At 42.2% G+C, this 26,188-nt stretch overlaps 1 protein-coding gene and 2 non-coding genes across 3 annotated transcripts in view; 1 reads left to right on the top strand and 2 right to left on the bottom strand.

Moving 5' to 3' along the window:
* The window catches only part of LOC140953837 (uncharacterized), a 148,203-nt gene that overhangs the window by 71,941 nt on the left and 50,074 nt on the right, over positions 1-26,188 (top strand). The window contains exons 85-116 of the mRNA XM_073403217.1: positions 457-595; positions 1,050-1,375; positions 1,951-2,092; positions 3,168-3,490; positions 3,903-4,044; positions 4,503-4,828; positions 5,587-5,728; positions 6,383-6,705; positions 7,175-7,319; positions 8,012-8,340; positions 8,912-9,053; positions 9,346-9,668; positions 9,962-10,103; positions 10,560-10,885; positions 11,449-11,590; positions 12,129-12,418; positions 12,981-13,122; positions 13,301-13,608; positions 14,013-14,154; positions 14,769-14,919; positions 15,315-15,486; positions 16,232-16,373; positions 16,987-17,312; positions 17,901-18,042; positions 18,480-18,658; positions 18,891-19,034; positions 19,484-19,625; positions 20,401-20,726; positions 21,215-21,356; positions 21,931-22,109; positions 22,565-22,708; positions 23,464-23,605. Of these exons, the coding sequence (XP_073259318.1) occupies positions 457-595; positions 1,050-1,375; positions 1,951-2,092; positions 3,168-3,490; positions 3,903-4,044; positions 4,503-4,828; positions 5,587-5,728; positions 6,383-6,705; positions 7,175-7,319; positions 8,012-8,340; positions 8,912-9,053; positions 9,346-9,668; positions 9,962-10,103; positions 10,560-10,885; positions 11,449-11,590; positions 12,129-12,418; positions 12,981-13,122; positions 13,301-13,608; positions 14,013-14,154; positions 14,769-14,919; positions 15,315-15,486; positions 16,232-16,373; positions 16,987-17,312; positions 17,901-18,042; positions 18,480-18,658; positions 18,891-19,034; positions 19,484-19,625; positions 20,401-20,726; positions 21,215-21,356; positions 21,931-22,109; positions 22,565-22,708; positions 23,464-23,605 (6,625 nt within the window). The remainder of the gene's footprint in view (positions 1-456; positions 596-1,049; positions 1,376-1,950; positions 2,093-3,167; positions 3,491-3,902; positions 4,045-4,502; positions 4,829-5,586; positions 5,729-6,382; positions 6,706-7,174; positions 7,320-8,011; positions 8,341-8,911; positions 9,054-9,345; positions 9,669-9,961; positions 10,104-10,559; positions 10,886-11,448; positions 11,591-12,128; positions 12,419-12,980; positions 13,123-13,300; positions 13,609-14,012; positions 14,155-14,768; positions 14,920-15,314; positions 15,487-16,231; positions 16,374-16,986; positions 17,313-17,900; positions 18,043-18,479; positions 18,659-18,890; positions 19,035-19,483; positions 19,626-20,400; positions 20,727-21,214; positions 21,357-21,930; positions 22,110-22,564; positions 22,709-23,463; positions 23,606-26,188) is intronic.
* Trnam-cau (transfer RNA methionine (anticodon CAU)) lies at positions 742-827 on the bottom strand. Its single transcript is given in 2 exon segments — positions 742-777; positions 791-827. It is a non-coding gene; the product is annotated as a tRNA-Met (tRNA).
* Trnak-uuu (transfer RNA lysine (anticodon UUU)) lies at positions 2,703-2,775 on the bottom strand. Its single transcript has one exon. It is a non-coding gene; the product is annotated as a tRNA-Lys (tRNA).

The following is a 26,188-nucleotide window of genomic DNA, read 5'->3' as shown; positions in this document are numbered from 1 at the left end:
CAAATGGTAGAACTTTGGTTAGAAGGAAACTCGCATGATCCACAGGCATAAGTTCCAATGCGTTTCATTGATAACAGTAGGCGATAGAGCGCACAATGCAAAGAAAACGTTATGTTATGTATCCAAAGGAAAAGTAAAATGCCTTCAATCACTCTGTATCTTGAATAAAGAAAAAAACTTGGCCATTATGTTAAAAAAGAAGTTTAGACTTTTCTTGTTACATTTCTTTGCGTAACTGCACTATCCTGTGCGTCATCGGATGTCCTTGAGCCATTGTTAATTCCATCATTCACTTATGTAGTTGAAACTAGCAAACAAGACTTAACAAAACCGTCCTCTGGACTTCACAGCTGGCTGCGAACCCTTGCTTCGCTTCTCCAACAATCCTCTAGGCACGCACATTGTCCTTTGCACCAGGACGTGTCTAATTGGCAAACGTTTCATTCATCTCTGTAGTTGTTTACAGCCAATACTGATCGCCACTCAGTTGTGTATCACCGCTTCATAAGACGAGTATCTGCCGTGTTTGTAAGAGTTCATCCTAAGACGTGGTATGGTTGGATATCCATGAGAATTGAATTCTTTGGATGCTCAGGTACTACTACTCCCTTGACCCGAAGGTTTTCCACTGGATATGTGTTTTACCTTTCTATTAGAAGAGAAATGCCGCATACAAGGATATGCATTTACATATGAATGTGTGGTCTTTCCTTATTAAAAAAAGAAAGCGACAAAAGTAAGTGCCCCGTGTGAGGTTCGAACTCACGACCTTCAGATTTCTACTTCAGATTATGAGACTGACGCGCTGCCTACTGCGCTAACGAGGCAGTTGCTGAGATATGTTATATTCTTTTTGTTACCTACGAATTACCGTTGTTGAAAGTCCTTTTCAAACTAGTGCACTTTTTTGGCACACGTTTAGTGACATCATTGCTAAAAAGCTGAGGTGCTTGACCATAAAACTTGTTTAGAAAATCTTTGTTTTTTACAGTCAAAATTTTAAAACAGACTGTCTCGACTACACCTAACATTTCTTTTTCTCCTCAAAGCCGCGCTTTGTAACCGTGCCTTGGGCATGCGCAGTGGTGCTATCAAGAACGCGCAAATAACGGCTTCTTCAGCGTACAACAAGTTCCATGCGGCGAGTTTAGGAAGACTAGGACGAACGAAGCGCGGAAGGTACATTGGAGCCTGGTGCGCAAGGCACAACAATCACAACCAGTGGTTCAAGGTGGACTTTGGCCTTCCGATGAAGATCACTAAAATAGACACACAAGGGCGCCAGGATTACGGTCAATGGGTGACGAGATATCTTTTAAGCTCCAGTCAAGATGGAATTCATTGGAGCATGTACAGATACAAGAGCAATGATCAGGTAGCGTGCTACGGTGGGCTTTCTTAATTTACACGCTATTCTTCGCGTTCCACTGAAAAATTTCCGGAACTTGTGAAAACGTCGTCCTCCCTTCACGTTTCAAGGAAATATGTGTTTCACTTACGTCTTTTCAGGGTATTCGTATCTGTTTCGCCATATTGAATTTTGGCAAGAAAAGGGAGCGAATAGAACTTGTGTCAAATGGAACTTGTTCTCCACACGATGGGCATCTTTACAGAAATTTGCAGAATTTTTTGGCAAATTAAAACAAAAGCGCTTCGTAGGTTTTACTAGAGTAAAAAAGGAAACAAACGGCATGTTTTAACTGGCTAGAACGTCCAAGGACTTTCACCGAGAGATAGCTCAAACCACTTTGTCTGAGCAGTTAAATCAAGCACTCGCAACAGTGTTTCCACATAATATTAAAGAATTCGACGTTTCTTAAAACTACTCCGATACGCACCTCGTTTTCAGCTTTCTGTTCGGTATTTTTTTTGTCATAAAACAGTCTGTATCGTTTTTGATGGCTAACGTGAAATAATACTGAGACGTTTTCTTCTTTCTTTTCCATGCAGTATTTTCCAGCAAACAGAGATCAGCACAACAAAGTTTCAAACGTAATAAACCCGCCAATTATCGCCCGGTTTGTTCGTATCATCCCTCGAGGATGGTATCGCCATATTTGTATGAGGGTGGAGTTCTATGGGTGCAAAGCAGGTATGTTAAATTTTAAGCGTTTCAGAACAGTTTTACGCTTACTTAGTTGTCCCAAATGATACAAGCAAAGCTTGGAGGCGGTTGGTAAACAGTCAATTTTCGAGTTCGCTATGACCGCTGAATTAAAGAAGTGAAGACGCATTTTTTACAGCCTTAGCCTCCATCTGAAGTAATATATTCACAAATTCCAACGAGAAAAAGACCTGTTTATTATTCTGTCTATTGCGTATATTCAAATTTCAAACACTTACTTGCCAGAATTTCTGAAAATTTTACTTTACGTTAAGGCTAACCCTGATTAAATGTGTCGTTAATGTTTATATCAGCGGTAATTTTTAATTCGAAACTGGACTATTGGGGACGAGATATGCGTTAAGCTAATTCCACCCTCGAGCGTCCTTGTGGGAACAAGCGTGTTTTTTAATCACAAGTCTCATTTTGCCTCCCTTAGTGTCATGTTCCTTTGAAACGAGAGACCCAGAGTCATTTCATTTCCTAAAGTTCTGACAATTAGAACCAGAAAAGAAAGAAAAATAAATAAAGAAGTCCTTGTGTAATTTGTATAACAGTAGACTAGAGAGTTTTTGCAGCTAAAAAGAATACTTTTAGTCGCCCGATATGGGACTTGAACCCACGACCCTCAGATTAAAAGTCTGATGCTCTACCGACTGAGCTAACCGGGCAGCTCACGCACTTGTGGTCTTCTCTCTGAATATTAAATGGCTTAGCAGCGCCTTCGATATTCACGTGTATGTGATGTTCTAGTGGCTTTTCTATGTCTTTGGTCAAGGATTGAAAAATAGACCACTGCATCTGTTTATTTTGACTGTATGTAGACTTGTCCTAAACGTAATACGTTATCCCTTAAAACTATGTCTTTGCACATACCGCTAACCTAGCTCTGCTAGTAGATAACAACAACAACAATAACAATTTGTTGTTGTTGTTTCGACTATCATGATCATTATCCATTGTCCCTTTAATGTGGATACAAGAGTTCGTTTGAGGCAGTGCGTGATATTAATACTTAAAATAAACAGCAATCAACTTTTCACAACCTTGTTTGTCATTGCAGATAAGTGTGACGTACCACTCGGAATCCAAGATGGCCGCATCACGCAATCCATGCTCACAGCCTCTTCCATGTACAACCTCTACTACGGTCCTTGGTCAGCCAGACTACAAGCCAGAAATCACGGTGCAATGCGAGGTGGCTGGTTAGCCCGGGTGAACAACAATCGCCAGTGGCTGCAGATTGATCTGCGAGCTAAGTCCGTTGTAAAGAGGATTGCTACTCAAGGTCGGTATGATGCTAACCAGTGGGTGACGTCATACACTGTGTCCTACAGTAACAATGGCGCCAGGTTCTACCCTTACCGAGAGAACAGGAGAGTTAGGGTATGTTAATTACGAGTCTCTTTTTGTGTTGCTTATCGATACTGTCCAGTTCTGATTTTATTACGGCTGAATTTTTACACGAGTTACTCTCGATCAGGAGAAAGTGTTCACAAAATTCCAGATGTATTCACAAGATAGACTCTCAATTTTTACAATTAACCTCAGCCGGTCGTGTTCGCGAGTTTTTAGATTTGGATCGTTCGCGTTTCTATTAAGGCCATGGTTTGAAAGCCGAAACGGGATTAATGCCCAGAGCGATTCTTGTGGATAAAATTAAACATGGTAGCAAGCGTGTCGAGGAAAAGCCATCGCGCCTTTTGAAACCACAAGTGCATAGTATTTGGTTTAGCTTCCAGTGTGTTACAGTCTTACTTCACCAATACTGACACTTACTCTCTTTTACCTCTGACAGATTTTCCCAGCAAATCAGGAAAGGTACTTTGTGGTCTTTCATCGCTTCTTTAAGCCGTTTGCAGCGCGTTTCGTTCGGGTTAACGTCAGGAGCTGGTACGGGCATATTGCTTTGCGCGTGGAACTCTATGGATGTTCACTGGGTAAGTCTGAGTCTACTAAGAAAACACCGAGCTATTGGCTACTGACTTGGTTGTGTTAGGGCCTCTTTATAACCGTTCTTTTGCCCACAAAAGTGTTTATCCTGGTGGTCAGTCTCTACGAAATCAATTATAAGCTTATGCTTTGTCTAGACATTTTGAGTCTTTTTTTTTTCAAGAAAAAAAATTATATTGAACTTAGAGGAAACCTCAGATTATTAGCTTGATAAAATCAAAAAACTGCATGGAGATGAGAAGGACTTAGGATGGCCTTGGATGCACGAGATTAACATTGATTACATTTATTGCACAGTTCAAAACTCTACGCTAAACTTTTGATCATGCAGCTACCCCGATGTAAGTCCTTTAAGGTGCTACCAACTGTGTTTCTAAAACCCCCTTTTTGGCTTCCCCCACCCCGTTCACTTTCCACCTGTTTCTGCATATGCACGTTTATACAGGTCGCCAGTGCAATCAACCAATGGGACTCCAATCTGGGCGTCTGAAGAACCACCTTGTAACCGCGTCATCTCAGTGGGACAAGTATCACGCGGCGTTCCTTGCTCGTCTTCACTGGCAACGGCGGGGAAGGTACATGGGGGCGTGGTCTGCAAGACACAATAATCGTTACCAGTGGCTGCAATTAGACTTTGGTAGGTGGGCAAAAATAATTAGGCTGGCTACTCAAGGAAGACAAGATACGGATCAATGGGTAACACAGTATTACGTGAAGCATAGCTTGGACGGAATGCGATTTGTTGATTACCAAGAGCGTAATACTAGAAAGGTAGGTACACAGAATCAGGGATCTGTGAAAAGACTGGGAAAGCTATGGAGCGGTATCGGGGTCAAAAATACTGTAACTCCGTGTTCATTTCTTCTTGTTTACTCATTATGTCGTCTTGCTGATTTGTCGCGTCGTCATGTTAACTTGTTATATAGTCTTATAACAAGTACACAAGACGACAGATTAAGAAGGCAAGACGACAAGATAAGTAAACAAGACGACAGATCAAAAAGACAGGACGGCATAACTTTAGACAATACCACATATAAAATAGACATCGACTTATTTTTTACCCCGATACTGCTCCATAGAAATCCTAATCGTGTTTCCTAGTCTGCCCTACGCTGCATTCTTTGAAGCGTTATTTGCGTTTAAGACACTAAGTAGACATCAGTCGCACACTCAGATATAGTCTGCATGTGGATTGTCTGAAGGGATTGCAACTGCCATCATAACTAATTACTTTCAGCCCTGCTATCCTCAGGCATGTCTAGATTGTTTTAATTTCATTATTCATTTATATTCTACTTATTCGGAGGAACATCTTGCACAGGACCTTAATTGTAATGCTTGCATTCGTCCAGCTTCCCCCGCCCCTCAGTTGGATTCTCAATTTTTCCACGTCCTTTTTTCCTCATTCCATTTTTTTATTAGTTTTTTCCACACTTCCTCTTAGCTTCATGTTTCTTTTGCCTTTTTTCATTCTTTTATTGATTTAAATATCGAGACCTAATAAATGGTTTCACCTGTTGTCACAGTACTTCACCGGGAATCGGGATCGCAATACAGTCGTCATGTACCCGTTTAACCCGCCAATCAGATGCCGCTTCCTGCGCATTGTCCCTTGGGGATGGCGTAGTCACATTTCCATGAGGGTCGAAGCTTATGGTTGCTACACAGGTAAGAATAATTCAGTACCTCTGGAAAATGCTTGAGAGGGCATTCACCACCCCCCCCCCCCCCTTCCTCCACACACACACACACATCGGTGTGGCTCGGGTTCGTGAATCCCGAAGGCGACACCACATGTGGGTCTCTGAGAGGTTTTTTTCTGTGTAGCCCTGTTTCTCCCCTCCTGTTTAGAAAACAACATTCTCAATTTCCAGTCAGATCCAGGACGTTATAGGCAAGGTGACTCTGTGTGGATATGCTATCTTCAAATTTATTTTTTTTTTTTATCTTAAATAATAGAAGATTTGGAAGCCAAACATTAGACAGAGACTCTCTGGTATTAAGTCCCGCAGGAAAAAATGTATCTTAATTATAGGGCGGGTTGTGAGTGTTCGAAATTATTTCAGAATGGGTAGAATTACAAAGTTTTTAGTTTTAAACAAGAGAGTAGTAACTAAATATAAAGCCTTGATAGCTTTGCCGAACTGTGCCCATAATGATATAAAGAGTTTCCGTTTTTGACCTCTAAAACACTAACGGCTAGACAACTTCATGGTTACTTTAAATTGGGCAAGGTTTGTTCTCTTTTTCATATATCGTTTTACATACCTTATTCAAGGTAATTGCTTGTTCAAACTCTTTAGTTTTGTTTTGCTATCTTAGACCGCTGTACGATGCCTCTTGGAATGGAAGACCGAAGAATCCTTTCGGGCCATCTTCGAGCGTCGTCGTCGTACAATTACAATCACGGACCTGACCGAGCGCGTCTGAACATCTATGCCGGTCACGGACGGACAGGAGCCTGGGTAGCGAGATATCGCAACACCAAACAGTGGCTACAAGTTGATTTGCGACAGCTGAGTATCATCAAAGGCATTGCTACACAGGGACGAAGAGAAGCCCATCAGTATGTGTCAAGCTATACCCTATCTTATAGTCTCAAGGGCGTGCGCTTTAGGATGTATTCTGTCTATGGGCGTATCAAGGTAATGTCAACAGTTTCTGGTCGTGATGTTCCATCATTGTCATATTCAACAATGTACATGTCATCGGGTGCATTAGCTTCTTGAAGGTAGAAGAAGTTGTGCAGAAATATGTCAAAAGTGAGCCGCAGTGTTTCATCACGATATCAAACATTGAGAAAAGAGTGATTTTTGACGAACTTCAACGTGTTTGGTATTGTTATGAAATACGGTATCAAATTATTGATATTATTTCTAAAACAAAGGGAATTTAGAGAGAGAAATTATGGATGCAAAAATGAGAAGTTTTTCTTATCTTATTTCGAAGCACTCATTAAACATTATTTTCTTTCGTAATTTCTTCATGAATTATTAATGAGTTTCAGAGCAACTGGAGAGGCTTGACTCCTTACTGTACAGGGATAGTGAGCGAGAAATCGCTGATTATTTTTAAATCAATTAATCTGGCGTCTCGGTTTCTTTTTCTCTTCAGCTCTTCCGTGGCAATTACAACATTTACAACACTGTCTTACACAAACTTACTCCGGCAATCAAGGCTCGTTTCATCCGAATTCACCCAAGAACCTGGCGAAGTTATATCGCTATGAGGATCGAACTATATGGCTGCCTCGCCAGAGGTTTGTACATATTTTTTACAACTGGGAGGGGCCTATCGGTTCTCAAGCGATTCAGAGAAACGTTTGGAGCATTCAAATTATTGCGCTTAGTAAAAGAGATAGATTTGCACCTTCGTCTCATCGTCGTCTTCGTTTCGAAAACTCGTGTTTATCCTCGAATACACGCCTGTCTTCGCACGTCTCTGTTTTGATACCGACTGAAGGGCTTAGACAACGTAGTTCTTTACGAGAGAGAGACTGACGCAGTCTGAGCAAGAGGATGACGCTAAAGATATTTACATTCACACTATTATTTATCCATGGTGGGTCATTTCTGGTTCAATCAGCATATGTAGGAAACCTCGTTAGATAGCTCATTCCTGTTGTCAACGGTTGTCGATGAGTAGCTATTCAATACCCATTTCAGCACTGGAGCACACGTACCAGCTCCGCGATATGGCCAGTACCTTACGTATGCGCACAACCATACCACCCAGCAGTGGCAGCCGTGGACAGCTGTTTCCTCATCATTAGGACTCATCAGCGTGACATAGCCCCAGACGAAAGGTCTCATTTGCTATTGTCGACTCCGCTGTTTACTGCCGAGGCGAGTGGAAGAACACTCTTTCGTGTGTACGTGTGCGCCAGTGCTGAAATAGCTAATCAACAGTCTGCTAATACTTTGTTGATGTAATGTTTTTTTATCTGCACAGAGAATTTCTGTAACCGCCCGGTTGGAATCCAAAATGGTCGCATAAGAAACTCTGCTATGTCGTCCTCGTCTCGATGGAATAACTATCACGCACCATGGCTGGCACGACTTCACCGGGCTCGCAGTGGCCGTCTGATGGGCGCCTGGTCTTCTCGCCATAACAATCATAACCAGTTTCTACAGGTTGATATGGGAAGGTCGATGAAGCTCTCAGGGATTAATACTCAGGGACGACAGGATGCTGACCAGTGGGTAACGGCGTATTTTATCCTGTACAGTTCTGACGGGACGCATTTTTCGTATGTCAGAGAGTGGTGGGATAATGTGAAGGTGAGATAATTCTCTACTGTTTTGCCTCAGAAACTAAATTCAAGGGAAAATGTGATTATATTAACAAAAATGATGATGATTATCATGATGACGATGATGATGAAATCATAGGTACTTCTGAGTCGGAAAAATTTGAATTATGATTCAGTTTTAAGAGAATGATATTAACATGATCTAGAAGCCCTTGAATAAGTCGTCTATAGCATTGGTTTTACGAAAGTGTTGTATCGCATCCAAAGTAGATGCGTTTTATGCCGTAGAATAAAGTATAATTAGCATTCATTTAAAAGTTAGTGTCTAGAACCAGCTTGCGCAGTGTCGTGAAAAGAGCTAGGGATCGGAAGTTGTTGCGCAGTTGTCAGATTTTATTTTCCTCTTGTTGATAACTAATGGTGACATCCATATAAGAAAGAACGAAATACGAAAGATAACGCCTTGCGTATGTGCGAAGCCTTATCACACTCACTGAACCTGCGAGCACAACGTCAGTGTCATCACGTTCTTTAGATGGTTTCTAAAGATGACTTGTCCTGGCTGTTGTAGCGGGGTCAGTATTTATGTTTCCTTGCAGACGTTCCGAGGGAATTACGACAGAAATGGAATTCAGACTCACTCATTCGATCCCCCCATATACGGAAGATTTGTTCGACTTAATCCACGAGGCTGGAAGTCTCATATCTCTATGAGACTGGAATTATACGGCTGTCCTTGGAGTAAGCAATTTGTTGGTTCTGTTTATTATTATCTGTCCGTGATTTTTGTTTTTTTTTATTCTTACTTTAAGTTTTGCCAAGAGTTATTATTCACAATTACGGTTTAAGTTATTGTAACCCTATTAGAAGTATCCCGCTCCAGACCACGGGTCTGCTCAGCGTTAGAGCCCTTGAAACTCACCCATTTAATAGGCTTATATAACTTTTTTAAGTTTAAATGCTTTGTGAGAGTGTAGACCATGGCATTCCTTTGACAAAATATTCTCATTTAAAACTGTTTTCCTTTTTTCAGGCAAATGTGATGTACCGCTTGGTTTAGAAGACGGTCGCATCCCAAACCCAATGTTCAGAGCCTCGTCTTCATACAACTACTACTGCGCAGCAAGAAATGCCAGGCTTCACCAGCGCCGTGCTGGACGAAACGGAGGGGCTTGGTGCTCGCGCACGCGTAACAACAGACAATGGCTTCAAGTGGACTTTGGAACCGACACAATCGTAAGGAGGGTCTGCACTCAAGGACGTCACAACGCGGACCAATGGGTGACAAGCTACTATGTATCATTTAGCAGTAGAGGACAAAGGTTTATAACTTACAAAGAGGGTCGTAGAACAAAGGTAAGAGAGTACAGCTTTTTTCCTTTCCAAAATCTCCGTCCTTCTCTTTCTGAGAATATTTCTGGACTATTTCAAGCGGCCAACAGGGCTCTAAACCATTGTGTGCCAAAGAGCTTCTCATGGTTTCCCAAGGGCTCTGAATTCTTAAGATAAAAGCCTTAGAATGCAACAAACTTTAGTGAGTGATAAATCTTACCCATCATAGTCTATGATGATTTTGTGCAAAATAAGGATGGACATAGATCTGTGCTCTAAAGTTATCAAACCTGTCTCACTATTTTTTAACTCAATAGATCTTCGCTGGCAACTTTGACCGATTTATCGTTGTAACAAATCGCTTCTTGAGACCCATAAAAGCTCGGTACTTTAGGATCAACCCTGTCACCTGGCGAAGTTGGATATCAATGAGGGTGGAATTCTATGGTTGCATTGTAGGTGAGTAAAATGTCAAAGACACAGATTTGCGTATCTGTGATACACTTTGGTACTTCTCGAACTAATATTTTAAAATGCACGTCAAATGCGATCTTAGTAATAGCCCACGTTGGATTTATTAAAATTCTAACATGACTTCAAGGCTTTAGAGACAAAATTGCCAATTTTTACGAGTCCATTGTCTCGCAATTCCCAGAAGAGATTTGGTCACAAAGAAGACCAAACCAAATATAGAAATATAACCAGAAAGCCTCGGAGTCATGTTACAATTTTAATATAATGAACGTGGGCTATTGAAACGTGTCTTCAAGCTGAGGTTTCATAGCATTGGTGCCATTGTAGAACGACGTAAGCAATCGGCAAAAAATACGTGAAACGTGACATTTCAACGAGCTGTGATAGACCTGGTTAAGTTGTCCTCCTAATATGAGTGAAAGTTCCCTTTTCCTCTTTAAGGTCCACAATGTAACAAACCACTAGGAATGCAAAATGGTCGCATACGAGCCATACAGATTACTGCTTCCTCAAGCTGGGACAAAAACCACTCGCCCAACAATGGAAGGCTCTTTTTCCGGAGAACAGGGTCCCGGATGGGAGCATGGTGCGCTCGCCACAACAATCGATACCAGTGGCTCACCGTTGATTTTGGCCGCACAATGCGAGTTGTAAAGATTGCTACCCAGGGACGACAGGACTACCGTCAGTGGGTGACTCAGTATTATTTGTCGTACAGTCAAGATAATGTTTATTTTGCTGAGTACGAGCAAAACAGTGCGAGAAAGGTAAGGCAATGACCTACGCTGCGTGCAAGTTTACCGTAGTTTTTTTTTTTATTAATTGTTGAGTCTTTCCTTGACTGATTATTTCGCTGCGTTGCGGGCTTTCTTCGTTTTAACTTAGTTTGTGATCATAGCATAGTAAGAATCCACTTCGTTTCGCTATCCAACATCATGTAGTTTGTGTCATAGATGATATACACTCCCAAATTAAATCAGCAAGAGCACGTAGTGTTAATTCAAGTTATAAAAACGAGGCACAGCCGAATGATTTGACGCTTGATTGAGCACACACTGCGAATTTATTGAACGACTTCAAGAACTTTTTAATGAGCTGTTCGTGAACAAAGATTGCTATGTATTGGTTTATTTTGGGAAAGGAAATTGGTTAAACGGTGGTCTCATACGCGAATGAAACATTTTAAGTTACTATATTATTAGGTGTAAGTTACTATATCGTAGGCTGTCTTTGATATCTTTTAATGCCAGGTATGCACAAAGAAAGAGTTTCTTCGCCAGAGAAGGTCGATTCTTTTTTTACATTTTTTACGTTTTTCTTTTGTTTTCAGTATTTCACAGGAAACAGAGACCAGAATACTGTGGTCCAGTATCGCTTATTCCCACGTGTAATAGCACGTTACATCCGGGTTCATCCGTGGGGGTGGTACAAACATATTTCCATGAGAGTGGAGTTTTACGGATGCCCAGAAGGTAATGTCTATTCGGTACTTAAAAGAGCTGCATAAACAAACCAAAGTAAGGCATGCTGCATTCATACCTACAACTTGCCTAGCTCCGAAGTCGATATCGTCGTTCGGTAATGGTCGCGTGGTGCGAGTTACCAGTCTTCTCGGATGCCTGACCGTAATGGCCTGGGGAGAAAACTGAACAGAAGCTGGGAAACCCAGTGGCTAGATAGAGTGTTTTTCTCCTCTTTGCGCTACATCCATTTATGGGGTCCAGTCCAGTGAGTTAGTAACGCGATTAATAGTTTCATTGTAAAGTATTGCTCAGAAGCTTAGGGACAGTATACTCTTGAATATCATTCACCAGTAATGCGCTCTATTTAACTGATGAAGTGGAAACTCCTCGTAAGTGGACACCCTCGTAACGCGAAAAAGGTGTCCGGAACTGGACACACTGTTGTGTGATTGCTACCTAGAAATAAGTATGTGGGGTTGATTTGACATCACAAAGGCGTTTTTGATTTCTAAATTAATCGATCCCTTTGTTTGATCCCCTATTGTAGCACGTTGTTCTGTCCCGATCGGCTTGGAAGATAAACGCCTGCCCAATGGGGCTATGACTGCTTCTTCGTACTACAATCGCTATCTGGCGCCATGGCATGGTCGTATAAACCACCGCTGGTCATGGAGCGCGCGGCGTAGCACTCGTACCCAGTGGCTGCAGGTTTATTTTGGAGGCTTGGCGCGCATTACAGGAATTTCCTCCCAGGGTCGCCAGGATGCTAATCAATGGGTCAAGACGTTTGTGTTGACTTTAAGCAGAGATGGAATCAGATTTGCAAAGTATCCCAAGGTATGGTAATTCTGCTTCACAGGTGAATAGATAAAGAAGCATGATAGGAGGTGAGGCACTGATAACGTATCAATTTAACTCGGCAAGTTCAAGCTTCCTCCACATGGACTCTAAAATCCTCAGGCCAAAAGTTCACTTGCATTTTCCACAGCTGGGATTAAGTGGTGCATGGTATAACCTTCCTTCCTCTTCGTGATCACTTTCTGTTGTATTAAAAATCTTGGTGAAATCCAAATCCCAAAACACAGAGTGATTTGTGGGCTAGACGGCATGTCAGACGCTCGAAGGGGAACTCGGAAGTCGGGCGTGGTAACTCCCGAAGGGCGCGCGAGGGTGTAAACGCCCTTCGCTTCCTCGTGCGCCTGAACATCTTCTGTCCCTTTCCCTTCGAGCGATTGCTACGCTGACATTGTTCGGGGACGTGTGATAATTTTAAAGCAATCGCAATCAGGTGCTGTCCGTTGCGTCAACTGATGCATTCTTCAGAATCATTCAGAATAATTTTTGATGAACTTGACAGCAATTTACGTGTACTGTAATAATAAATATTTTGGTTTGTCAGGTTTTCCAAGCTAACAGTGACCGTCACACAATAGTCACTAACACCTTTCCAAGATCCGTCCTGGCTTCGTACATCCGCGTTCATCCACAGTCATGGTATTCATGGGTTTCTATGAGAGTGGAATTTATTGGCTGTCCTGTTGGTGAGTATCCTTGTCCAACGACGGCTAAGAAATGTACAAAAAAGCGTGATCACGTGCAAAGTTGTTGCTTTCTTGCGGTTCTCGTTGCCGTCACCGTCTTCGTTGCTAAAGCTCCCTATTATAAAGGATGGAATCTAGTTCACATTGATTCATTTGTTTTGTCCTTTTTGAATTTCAGCACCACTTTGCAACCGCCCTCTCGGTATGGAATCTGGAAAAATTCTGAACGCACGAATCACATCTTCGTCCGCCTACAACGCTCGGTACACTGCGCCAAATGGACGACTCAACAAGCCCTTCTGCTGGATCGCTAGACACAATAATCACAACCAGTGGTTCATGGTGGATTTTAGAAGGACCACCACCCTGAGGAAAATTGCTACCCAGGGAAGGAGGGACGCTAACCAGTGGGTAACTAGATACAAACTGACCTATAGTGTAGACACGCTTCACTGGGCAACGTACAGACAGGGAAGTCAGGACAAGGTATTGTATTGCATTACATGTATAATATGTATTCTCTGACGTTTTTAAAAGAAGGGGGCGCGGGGTCGAGTGGCATAGGCTCAGCTGTCCTTGCTTCAAATAATCCGCCTTCACCACTAGCTTTAGTTGTGTCATGGTAGACCAAAATTTAACTCCTTAATCATGCTTACAAACTAACCAACCTTTTCACCGCATCTCGTTTAGGATCTTTGATTTGTTATGATCTGTTTGCAACATTAGTGTCATTCTCAAGTTGTGTTATTATGTTCCTGAAAGACCTATTTGGGTTGACCCTATATAACAAACTTGAAAATGAGAAGGCTGTCACCTTTTTTCTGTTATGAGAAACGTATTTTCCCCTTTCCTTAACTTCATTACTTTGGACTAATAAAATTTTGTTGCAGTATTTCACTGCCAATCGTGACCGCATCAGCATTGTAGAGAATGCACTGAATCCCCCGATCCAGGCCCGGTACCTCCGTATACACCCGTGGGGATGGTATGGGTACATCTCCATGAGAGCTGAGTTTTACGGCTGCAGAGCAGGTAAACTTTGGGTTGCCAGTTGTTTGTTTAAGGAAGGAGGGGACCAGAAAGCCTATGCTTTATGAATTAATGAACTATAAGTCTAGAGTCTGGTGAGCATTGGTCTGCAATATCGTCGGTTAACGACTAAACGACTAAACGACAACTGGCCTTCGTGGCAGACATGATAGAAATCACAATAAGCACAACGGCTTTCCGTCTCTTGGGACTCGTCAAATTTTATCGCTATTACTAGATTCCAACTCATTCAGTTTGACAAACGTAGTTGAATTCTCGCGGAACTAAATTATGTTGGTCTTACGCTGTTGGATAGAGTTGATTCTATTTAACCGGCTCTGAATATTAAATTACACCTGATCCATCCTACATGGTGTTCACGCTTCCAACGTACATCAGACATCAATTTTAGATGAAGGTGGACCAGCATGTTTGTTTCAATTGATAGAGACTGTGTCTCTTTAACTTACAGACTCCTCCCTCGTTGTCTCAGAGATTCTTGGAACTAGGGGCGGCCTAAACATTGCTATGTGACTTCACGGCATCCACGTTTCATCAACGTTTGGGTCACCCCCTTTACTTTCACTGAGGTTTTTGTTTTTCCATTGTATAATTAGATCCTTGTGATATTCCCCTGGGAATGGAAGACGGGCGTGTTACAAAGCAGGCTATAACAGCCTCATCAATGTGGAACTATTACTACGGACCATGGAACGCTCGTCTCCAGTCCCGGAATTATGGATCTGTGCGCGGAGGCTGGGTCTCTAAGTAAGTTACAGACTGTTGCACCGTTTTTTTGCCCTATCGTAACTACAGTATTGAGGCTCGCAACACTAGATAAACCCTCACCTTCAGAACTCTAAATGCTTTTAAAAGTCCTAAGGGTACATGTTCACATGCAGATTTGATCAAGTGTGCACACCGCTGTGTTGTGGTCTGATGATTGATGCAATATAGCATTCGAATCGCTATTGCTAGTTAGCACGTGACGTCATGGCCGCCATGTTGGTTTTCCAGTCAACAACTCCATTCTCATGTAAATTATATATCCGAAAAACAAAAACAGCGCCGCCTTGTCACTAAGTTGCAACCAAGAATTTGTTCCGTGGCCGAGAAAGAGATTCAGACTATTACATGGGGCATGAATCATTATTCTTTTTTAGGTATAACAATGCCAGACAGTGGCTTAACATAGACCTCGGGACTATAAGCCGAGTAAAGAGGATCTCTACCCAAGGAAGATATGACGCTGACCAGTGGGTTACAAGCTACGCAGTCTCCTATAGTGTGGACAACATCAAATTTTACCCTTACAGAGAAAAGAGAAGGATAAAGGTGCGAAGTACTCCTTTACTACTGAAAAATTGAAACTTTTTTATTTCTAAGCAAAGGCAATAGCAGTGTGTTACAATTTACTAAAGGCATAGTGAGGGAGAGCTTGTTACATTTGAGTTAGTCTCACGTGATACCAATGAGTTTAAGCAAAGAGTTTTTCGATCTAAGCGACACATGTCAACCGAAAGTGGACTGTTAACATTTTTGGGCAGTGTTGTTACCCGAATATTCGGGTAAAGCGCCTCTGTAAGACTAAAGGCACTGAGATATACAAATTTGGAAGCGTCATGGCATCGCGTTATGGCAGCGTCGTTCAAAAACGCCTCTTCTTTAATAAGCTCCCTAATTTTAACGCCGTTTTAAATCTAGGCAATCCTAAATGGCGGGTTTGTTGATAAGCGCCACCTCCCACTTTTGTAAAATCTGGGTCAGTTCGGTTGATCCATCATACGACCACTTGAATGGTCAATGATTCCAGTCTCATTAATGTATATCAACACGCTGTTTTCTTAATTGTCTTATGCATCCGGGAGGAGTATGTCGTAAAGCCTCCAGAAGTGCCTAAAAGCACCTTATTTTTCTCAATGAACTTGCTTCAGGTGAACGGTGAATGCTATCGTATACCCAGTTGAAAAGAAACCTCTGTACCGCGTATAATCAAAACCTCTGCCCTACCCCGCGAAACAACCTTTGACATAATCAACATGTTGATAACTGTTTTAATAAACACATTAATTTTTTGTAGATCTTCCTTGGCAACTTTGAAAGGAACTTCATTGTCACGCACCGCTTCCTGCGTCCGTTCAAGGCTCGTTACGTGCGTATTCATCCCAAAACATGGCGTAGCCACATCTCTATGAGAGTGGAACTCTACGGATGTAGGTTAGGTAAGCATGCATTAGTTAGTCATACGCTATTGAACCGTTTGTTATTTTATCTGCCAAGGGAGTAAGTACAAACCAAGGACCACACTAGGCTCTTGTAGCCCAAACATGGCGTAGCCGGCAGGATAACTACCCCTTCACTTTCTTATTGCTTTCCTGACTGTCTAGTTAAGAACCATGAGGTACTTGATATGTACGCGCCTTTCAGGAATTGATTTAATTGATCGTTATCGCTGCACAAACAAGACTCGTCTCTTTCTTCACTTGGGGACGGTTCCACAGTAGAGCCATTGCTATTTAATAACACTCAGACATTGATTTATTTTGTATTTCGTTCAAGAATTGTTAATGGCTTTCAATAATATCACTAAAATATTCATTAATAAATTAAAGAAAATCATTAGTACAAATGCGATCTATGTACTTGCATTGTAAACCTCGATCTCTCCCATTGCTGGTTTGCACGTGACGTCACGGCGGCCATCTTGGTGGTCAAGAACAAAAGCGTTTCTCTCCTCTGGAAACGAAACTTATTCGAGAAAAAATTCTATTGTATTGACCCCTAGCATGGTCGCCTTGTCACATGGTTTGCAAACCAAGAATACTGTCTTTGCAGGGAAACTTTGTAACCGTCCGTTGGGTATGCAAAACGGCCGCATCAGGAACGCAGCAGTGACGTCATCATCTCGTTGGGATAACAAACACGCTGCTCACTTAGCTCGTCTCCACAACCGTCGAAGAGGTGTCTACATGGGCAGCTGGTCCGCAAGAACTAACAACGCTTACCAGTGGCTGCAGATTTTCCTAGGCAGGCCACACAAGGTAGTCCGGGTGTCTACTCAAGGACGGCCGACTGTTAGTCAATGGGTCACGTCGTATTATTTACTCTCCAGTCAGGATAGTGTTTACTTTGCGCCTTATTTCGAGCGAAACACGAGAAAGGTGAGGTTTGTTACCCTTTCACTCCTAAAGGTTGCCAAAGTAGAAAATTCATGAGAATTCCAAATTCCTTTTTGTAAAATCCCAAGAGTTCAATAGCACCAAACATTCTGCCAGAGAGGTTTGATTTGAATGGTAACTTCATAGGATTTCGTCCACAGACACAAAACTTAGAATGAAAAATCATCCTGCCAGAACTTAGTCGAGAACTTTAAGTTAAGAGTTCATGTGGTCGAAAAAAGTGGAACATCTGTGATGGGGCATTTTTCAAAGTGCTTTCTAGCACATCCATTCCATGGAAATAGATTATCATTCGTACTTAAAATGACACCATTTTTATACGAATGGTTATGCAGCACGCCAAGCTCTGTTGAGGGGACTTGAAGCAACTCATAAAAGGGCTATGTAAAAACAGGGTTACCGTATTAAGTCACTTGTAAACTGAAGTTCTAGCCTGTGTACATCGGATGTACTCAGTGCTGTGCAGAGATAATTGGAAGGAACTGATTTCCTACCCAATTCCTCACTTGGCGAAAAAGACCTGATCGTAAAGAATTATTTTCTAACTGATGCACCTTGATTTTTTAATAGGTTTTTCAGGCCAATCGAGACAGAAACACTGTTGTTTCCCACCCACTTATACCCCCGATCAGAGCTCGATATGTGCGTCTTCACATCCGGTCCTGGTATCGACACATCTCTATAAGAGTTGAGCTGTACGGATGCGTCATTGGTATGCTTGCAATCTACGACTATTTGTTTGTGATTATTTATCGTGTCACCTCATGTTAGCCAATTGTACAAACATGTCGGTATGTAAGCTAACCACAGGTTGCAATATTATCAACGTTATAGTCCCTGTGAAGGCTGTTTTTCGTTAAAAAAACTTTTACTAAGGGTTTCTTTCTTTGAGACTGTAGAAAAAGTAAATGAAGAACTACTATTGGGTACTACATTTCTTTGACGATTCACCAAGTCCCCAATATTTTCAGTTCCACACAATTTCTGTTGATTGAGCGCCTAAAAGACACTTCGCACTCTTTCTAGGATGTGATTGCCCATTTCTTTAGAAGTGATATTATTGGATAACTGACCCGCAATAGTGGCCAATAGACATACATTTCTGTAAATAAGTATTCATAATAAAACTGCTTTTTATCTATTGTTTAGGAAAGTGCAAGGTTCCTATTGGTCTTGAAGATCGCCGCATTCCAAGTGGTGCACTCTCTGCTTCTTCCAGCTACAATTCTAGACACGGTCCAGATCGCGGTCGTCTTAATCAGGTCGCTAGCCGCGGTAGGACTGGGGCATGGTGTGCGCAGCGAAATAATGCCAGACAGTGGATACAGGTAATTTTTTCATGCTTTGTTCACACTTGCACCATACATGTTTAGTCTGACTGCAAATGAAACGTGTTTAACATAGCTGCCGGTGCATCAAGAATAAGTAAGCTATGAAGTTTCATCGGTTCCATGACACGTTTCAGAAATTTACTATCAAGGAGAATGTCGTCGTGAAATTATTTACCACTACTTTATTTATTTTTTATTTTTACCTGTGTTTTATTATCTAAATCGTTAGGTTGATTTTGGAGTTCTTGCACGCTTGTCTGGGGTGGCCACCCAAGGAAGACAAGACGCACACCAGTGGGTGACGTCATACGTTGTATCATACAGCCGAAATGGAAGGACATTCTTCTCTTACAAGCAGTATGGAAGAACAAGGGTAAAGGCTGTGGCTACAAAGACTTACGAACTCTTTAACTGACTTAGTGAAATGTGTAAAAAATCAAAGTCCTGTAAACTGAGGTGCTTTCAGCAGAACAGTTCTCCTGCAACCGTTGTGGAAACGACAGTAACCCAGCTGGATTTAGTTAAGAGGTCATTTTGCGCAAGGAAAGAAATTCGTCAAACACCAACGAACAAACAAACAAACAAAAAAACCTGATTATTTTACGTCCCACCAAGTAAAATTTCCGAGATTCCACTATGTAGATCATAGGTCGTTCCTCGCCTCCGGGTTTTCTTCTTAACAATTCGTGCAAGGAGAAACCAGCAGCGAAAAACGCAGTCAAAGAAGTAGTTACAAAAATAATTATAGTTGAATTGTGCCCGAACATTCATTTGTGATGGTGAACTTGATAATGATAACCTGACTTTACATATCTCTTTCAGTTATTCCGTGGCAACTTTGACCGTCATACAGTTGTTGCGTACAGATTTGTTCCTGCTTTTAAAGCCCAGTTTATACGCATCCATCCTAAATCCTGGCGTGGTCACGTTTCAATGAGAATGGAATTCTACGGTTGTTTGGCTGGTAAGTGGCATAAGCAAGTAAGACCCGTTTGCGCAATTAACCTACGAACTACCCTTTGAGTAGCGTTCTTCGATTGCCCTGGGAAATTAAGAAAGAGAGCTCTTCTTGTAGCGTACTATCCGGAGAAAACAGGCGACATTTAGCGACGCCACCACCAGTTTTCCCGCGAGATGGCGTCTGGGGAACGAGCGCAGAAATTCCATACTGATGACGCGTCACTACCCAGATCTGAGTTGTGCTTTTGATTGGTTGAAGCAAATTTCCCTCGCGGCACGACTAATTAGAAGCGCTTCCCAGATCTGGGTACTGACGCGTCATCAGTATGGAATTTCTGAGCTCGTTTCTTAGACGTCATTTCACGGGGAAACCAGTGGTGACGTCGCGAAATGTCGGCTGTTTACTCAGGCTAGTAGTGTACTTCCATTCAAGACATTTAAATGAGCCAACAAGAGTTGTTTCAGGCTCACTTGAAGCTCAATCTGGTTTTTACAGTAGCTTTCGTAATAGCGGCAGCCATATTCAGTGAAGCGTATCACCTGGCCTTGAGAGCCTCCGAGGAGTTGCTATGCCATGGGATACTGATTGGTTTTGAAACAATAAGCCCATTTACGCGTCACACTAAGTGTCTTCAACAAACCCTTCCTGATGGACAATTATTTGTAAATAAGTCATTATTTTCATGCGATAAAGCCTCATGATTCCCCTTGAGAAAGAATAAAGGAAATCCTTAATGGCCTTTCAGTGCTAACTGAATAAACTTCAAAAACCTTCCTAGCCCGACCCTGCGCTGCCCCCGTTGGCATACAGGCAGGCAAAATCAAAAATACTGCTATGACAGCCTCGTCTTCATACAACGTGTTTCATGGTCCCTTCCTCGCCCGACTCCACCGCACACGCACTGGCCGTTACATGGGAGCCTGGGTCGCAAGGAACCGAAACTCCAATCAATGGCTTCAAGTTTCCCTGGGTCGGCCGATGACAATTACGGGAATCGTGACGCAAGGGCGGCACGATGCCAATCAATGGGTGACGCGATATTTGGTGGCATTTAGTCAGGACAACATGCATTTTGAATACTACATGGAGTACGGAACGTTCAAGGTAAAGTTACGCGATGGAGAAATAAGCAACAATTCACTTCCCTGGGGAGACTAGAGAGGGTGTTCATTAAAGTTCTATGGGGGGAGGGGAACGCTTCTTCCTTATGTTCATAATCGTTGTTTTCTATGTTTAAAGTTTTATCCAAATGGTTCCTTTAATGTTTCCCGTTTCATATACCCTTTAAACTTTAATTACAGCCCTTACCTAGAACACCTAGTTTTTCGCGAAAGTGGAAATACGTAAATTTATTGAAAGTTAATTTAGTTTATAAATACAAATATAGCGGAAGATAGAGATTTATTTTTTCAACTTTCTTCGTATAAACTTCCCATTCACTTAGGAGATTTCATTCCACTTTTTTCTGCATTTTATCATTTGATACTTCTACTTTGTTGCTTTTTAAATTTTCTGCCTATCAGTTTCCTCATACGGCTCCATCGTATGAGTTACTGATCAAATTTCTGATCATGCGATTCATTTGCTTGTAGTATTTCCCAGGAAACAGCGATCGTTACACCGTGAGAAGCCACGCATTTTCTCCACCCGTGAAAGCTCTGTATTTCCGTGTCGTTCCTAAAGGCTGGTACAGTTACATTGCAATGAGGCTGGAGCTTTACGGATGTTCAGAAAGTAAGTGAATATTCGTCTGACTTTCGTTTGTCGTAAGAACTCTTTTTTGTATGTTTTCCTCAACCTGTGTCACTTGCCTTGGCACAAACTACAGGGTACGCCTGTGATCTTTGAAAGACGTTTCTTGGAAAGATGTTTTGTTAAACGCGAAAAACTGTTTGCAATCTACTATATCTGCTACAGTCTTCTTACTCTAAGAGGACAGTAGGTGTTTCTTATGGCTTGTGTTCCTTGGTCTTCTTCTTCCTTGCTTGCTGGGAACGGCTTGCCCCGAATGATAGTGGTCCCTCGGTAGCCGAGGGTAGTAACGTGGTGCCGAATTCTCCTAGCAGTATTTTGCCTTAAGTTAAAGGTAGACAAGCTTGAAATCTTTCTTTAGTACAATCAACCATGCTAAAACTTGTCTCACTTCCGATCGTTGTAACATGCCGTAGGGCTTGGATGACCGTCGGATTGCCAATCCTTTGATAACGCCTAGTTATTGACTGGAGTGTCTCCAAATTGCTTGTAGTTTTCTTTTCTAATATATTTATTCGAATCGTGCTCAAGATGCAACTAACTTGTTTTACTTCAGATCGTTGTAACATGCCGCTGGGCTTGGGTGACCGTCGCATTGCCAATCCTTTGATCACAGCCTCTTCCTATCACAGTTTTTACTGCGGACCTTGGAACGCGCGCTTGCACCAAAGGCGAGTTTCTAGATTAGGTGGATCGTGGTGCGCGCGCAGGAACGATGTCAGGCAATGGTTACAGGTTGGTAAAATGGGATTTTTGGCTTCTTGGATAGTGTTCCTAAAGGCTTAGCATGCAATAAACTTATGCGAATTTTGAAATCCACAAAGCAAAAGAAACGTCCTATGTCTTTCTGTGGCGCAAAAGACAACACAAACAAGTATTGCTTGTTAGGCTAAATTAGAATAATCACTTCTTAATGTCCCGTCAAAGATCAGTATTACCTCGAAGCCCCTCTAGTGTCGCTTTCCTGGGGTCGCACATCACCACGACTAGCAACAACCCCAACAATTTGCTACTTGGTTTTACGGATACTCTGGCTAAGTTGTAAAGTTACGACTACAGTGAGGGGAGCTTGAAACACAAAAATGATTTATCACCTGAATTTACCACTGTAAGGAGATTTAAATGACGGCATTTTTTTACTTGACTAAAAGCACAGTGTATTTATTCTTGGATTTTTCTTTTTTACCGAGGTTGATTTTGAAGCCCTGACTCGTATAACTGGATGTGCAACACAGGGCAGACATGACGCCGAACAATGGGTTAAAAGCTACATTATTACCTTCAGTCGCGACGGCTCTAGATACAAGTACTACAAAGAAAGAAGAGTTGTTAAGGTAACTGAAACCCCAGCGGAGTTGAGGGGAAGGGATAAGAGTACACTGCGAGTGACGAAAGGACTTTAAACCCCTAAAAAAGAGCTTTAACTGAGAAAGACAGGGCTTCTGATAGGTCGCGGAAAAAAAGTCAATTTTCGCGAGATTTTTAGGGACAAATTCGCGGAAAAATGGGCAAAATTTCGCGGGAATTTCGCGGGAGTTTTCGGGGCAAACCTCACCAAAAAGCAATCGGTAAAAAACGGCCGATTTTGTGGTTATTTTCAGGGCAAATTTCGCTAGAAATTGATAGGTTTTGCGCTGATCAGACCAGCATTTTAAACATTTTTCTAAGAGAGTTCATCATTTACTCTTTCAACAACAATACGGTCAAGCTCGAAGCGTAGAGTAATCCTCACGTTTTACCCATGGAAATCAAATATATGTAAATTCAGGCCATGTTTTATCTGGTATAATACACGTTATTAGACATGACAAACATGGTTCTTTTCTTTTTGAGTATTTGCGTATTATTTATACATGATTTGTGCACTGGTAACATAATCAACTACAGACTCTTTAGCTTGAGTTGTTTTTAGGTTATTTGACGTTCTCACTGAAATATATCCTTTGTTGTTTGATAAACTGTGCATTGATATGCACCCTTAATTTAAAAGGTATAGTTGTTTAGTGACGTCATGTGATCTGAAAAAGGAGTTGACAAACAACCCAAACTAGGTCTCTCTAATATTCCATTTTTGCCTTTCAAACATCAGTTATTCCGTGGCAACTATGACAGATATATTGTGGTGACACACGTGCTCAAACGACCAATAACCGCTCGATATGTTCGTCTGCATCCCAGAGCCTATCATGGATGGATGTCGATGAGAGTCGAGTTCTATGGATGCATCATAGGTATATCATGTTACCAATTCTGCCTCTATACATTTACTATAGAACCAGACAGAGAAAAAGGCCAGTGAGCAAGTAACAATTGGTTTTTTCATGTTTTTTTCGTTTTTCTTTTTGTCTGATTGGACGAAATGTTCCCGGCTTTTTTTCTCTTTGCTATTGGGGAATCTTTCTCCAAAGCTTCTGGCATTAATTTTTAATCCAAGATATGTCTCGTCTTTGGGTATACATTTTTCCTCCACAATTATTTTAAATTATAATTAAATTCTTATAACATCTTTAAGGCTTTGTTATTTACATTACAGTGTAGTTTATGGAACTAAAGAGTAGCGTTTAAATTGTAAGACCACTGGTTGTAAGAGTCCTGGTTGTTAGACCCCTGGTTGTAAGAGTCCTGGTTGTAAGACCCCTGGTTATAATATAAGACCCTTGGTTGTAAGAGTCCTGGTTGTAAGAACCCTGGTTTTAAGAGTCCTGGTTGTAAAAGTCCTGGTTATAAGACCCCTTAAGGGAAGAGTCCTGGTTGTAAGACCCTTGGTTGTAAGAGTCCTGGTTGTAAGAGTCCTAGTTGTAAAAGTCCTGGTTGTAAGAGTCCTGGTTGTAAGCCCCTCGTTGTAAGAGTCCTGGTTGTAAGAGTCCTGGTTGTAAGACCCCTGGTTGTAAGAGTCCTAGTTGTAAGAGTCCTGGTTGTAAGACCCCTGGTTGTAAGAGTCCTGGTTGTAAGAGTCCTGGTTGTAAGAGTCCTAGTTGTAAGAGTCCTGGTTGTAAGAGTCCTGGTTGTAAGACCCCTGGTTGTAAGAGTCCTGGTTGTAAGACCCCTGGATGTAAGAGTCCTGGCTGTAAGACCCCTGGTTATAAGAGTCCTGGTTGTAAGAGTCCTGGTTGTAAGACCCTTGGTTGTAAGAGTCCTAGTTGTAAGAGTCCCGGTTGTAAGACCCCTGGTTGTAAGAGTCCTGGTTGTAAGACCCATGGTTGTAAGAATCCTGGTTCTAAGAGTCCTGGTTGTAAGAGTCCTAGTTGTAAGAGCCCTGGTTGTAAGAGTCCTGGATGTAAGACCCCTGGTTGTAAGAGTCCTGGTTGTAAGAGTCCTGGTTGTTAGACCCCTGGTTGTAAGAGTCCTAGTTGTAAGAGTTCCTGGTTGTAACACCCCTGGTTGTAAGAGTCCTGGTTGTAAGAGTCCTGGTTGTAAGACCCCTGGTTGTAAGACCCCTGGTTGTAAGAGTCCTGTTTGTAAGAGTCCTGGTTGTCACAGTCCTGGTTGTAAGACCCCTGAATGTAAGAGTCCTGGTTGTAAGACCCCTGGTTATAAGATCCCTGGTTGTAAGAGTCCTGGTTGTAAGACCCCTGGTTGTACGAACCCTGGTTTTAAGAGTCCTGGTTGTAAAAGTCCTGGTTATAAGACCCCTTAAGGGAAGAGTCCTGGTTGTAAGACCCCTGGTTGTAAGAGTCCTGGTTTTAAGACCCCTTATTGTAAGAGTACTGATTGTAAGACCCCTGGTTGTAAGAGTCCTAGTTGTAAGAGTCCTCGTTGTAAGAGTCCTAGTTGTAAGACCCCTGGTTGTAAGAGTCCTGGTTGTAAGAGTCCTGGTTGTAAGAGTCCTGGTTTTAAGAGTCCTAGTTGTAAGAGTCCTGGTTGTAAGAGTCCTGGTTGTAAGACCCCTGGTTATAAGGCCCCTGGTTTTAAGAGTCCTGGTTGTAAGACCCCTGGTTGTAAGAGGCCTGTTTGTAAGAGTTCTAGTTGTAAGAGTCCTCGTTGTAAGACCCCTGGTTGTAAGAGTCCTGGTTGTAAGACCCCCTGGTTGTAAGAGTTCTGGCTGTAAGACCCCTGGAGGTAAGAGTGCTGGTTGTAAGACCCCTGGTTGTAAGAGTCCTGGTTGTAAGTGTCGCTGTTGTAAGACTCGTGGTTGTAAGAGTCCTGGTTGTAAGACCCCTGGTTATAAGGCCCCTGGTTTTAAGAGTCCTGGTTGTAAGACCCCTGGTTGTAAGAGGCCTGGTTGTCAGAGTCGTGTTTGTAAGATCCCTGGTGATTAGACCCCTGGTTTTAAGAGTTCCGGTTTTAAGAAACCTGGTTATAAGACCTCTCTGGTTGTAAGATTCCTGGTTTTAAGACCCCTTGTTGTAAGAGTCCTGGTTGTAAGACCCCTGGTTGTAAGACCCCTGGTTGTAAGACTCCTGGTTGTAAGACCCCTCGTTGTAAGAGTCCTTGGTTTAAGAGTCTTGGTTGTAAGACCCCTGATTGTAAGGGTCCTGGTTGTAAGAGCCCTGGTCGAAGAGTGGTTGTAAGAGTTCTAGTTGTAAGACCCTTGTTTGTAAGAGTCCTGGGTGTAAGACTCGTGGTTGTAAGACCCCTGGTTTTAAGGGTCCTGGTTGTAAGAGTCCTGGTTGCAAGTCCCGTAGTTGAAAGAGTCCTGGTTGTAAGAGCCCTGGTTGTAAGACCCCTGGTTGTAAGAGTCCTGGTTGTAAGTGTCGCTGTTGTAAGACTCGTGGTTGTAAGAGTCCTGGTTGTAAGACCCCTGGTTATAAGGCCCCTGGTTTTAAGAGTCCTGGTTGTAAGACCCCTGGTTGTAAGAGGCCTGGTTGTAAGAG

Source organism: Porites lutea, chromosome 12 (assembly GCF_958299795.1).
Source record: "Porites lutea chromosome 12, jaPorLute2.1, whole genome shotgun sequence".
Lineage (NCBI taxonomy): Eukaryota > Metazoa > Cnidaria > Anthozoa > Scleractinia > Poritidae > Porites > Porites lutea.
Note: the sequence above shows the minus strand (reverse complement) of the source record. Positions and strands in the feature narration are given on the sequence as shown.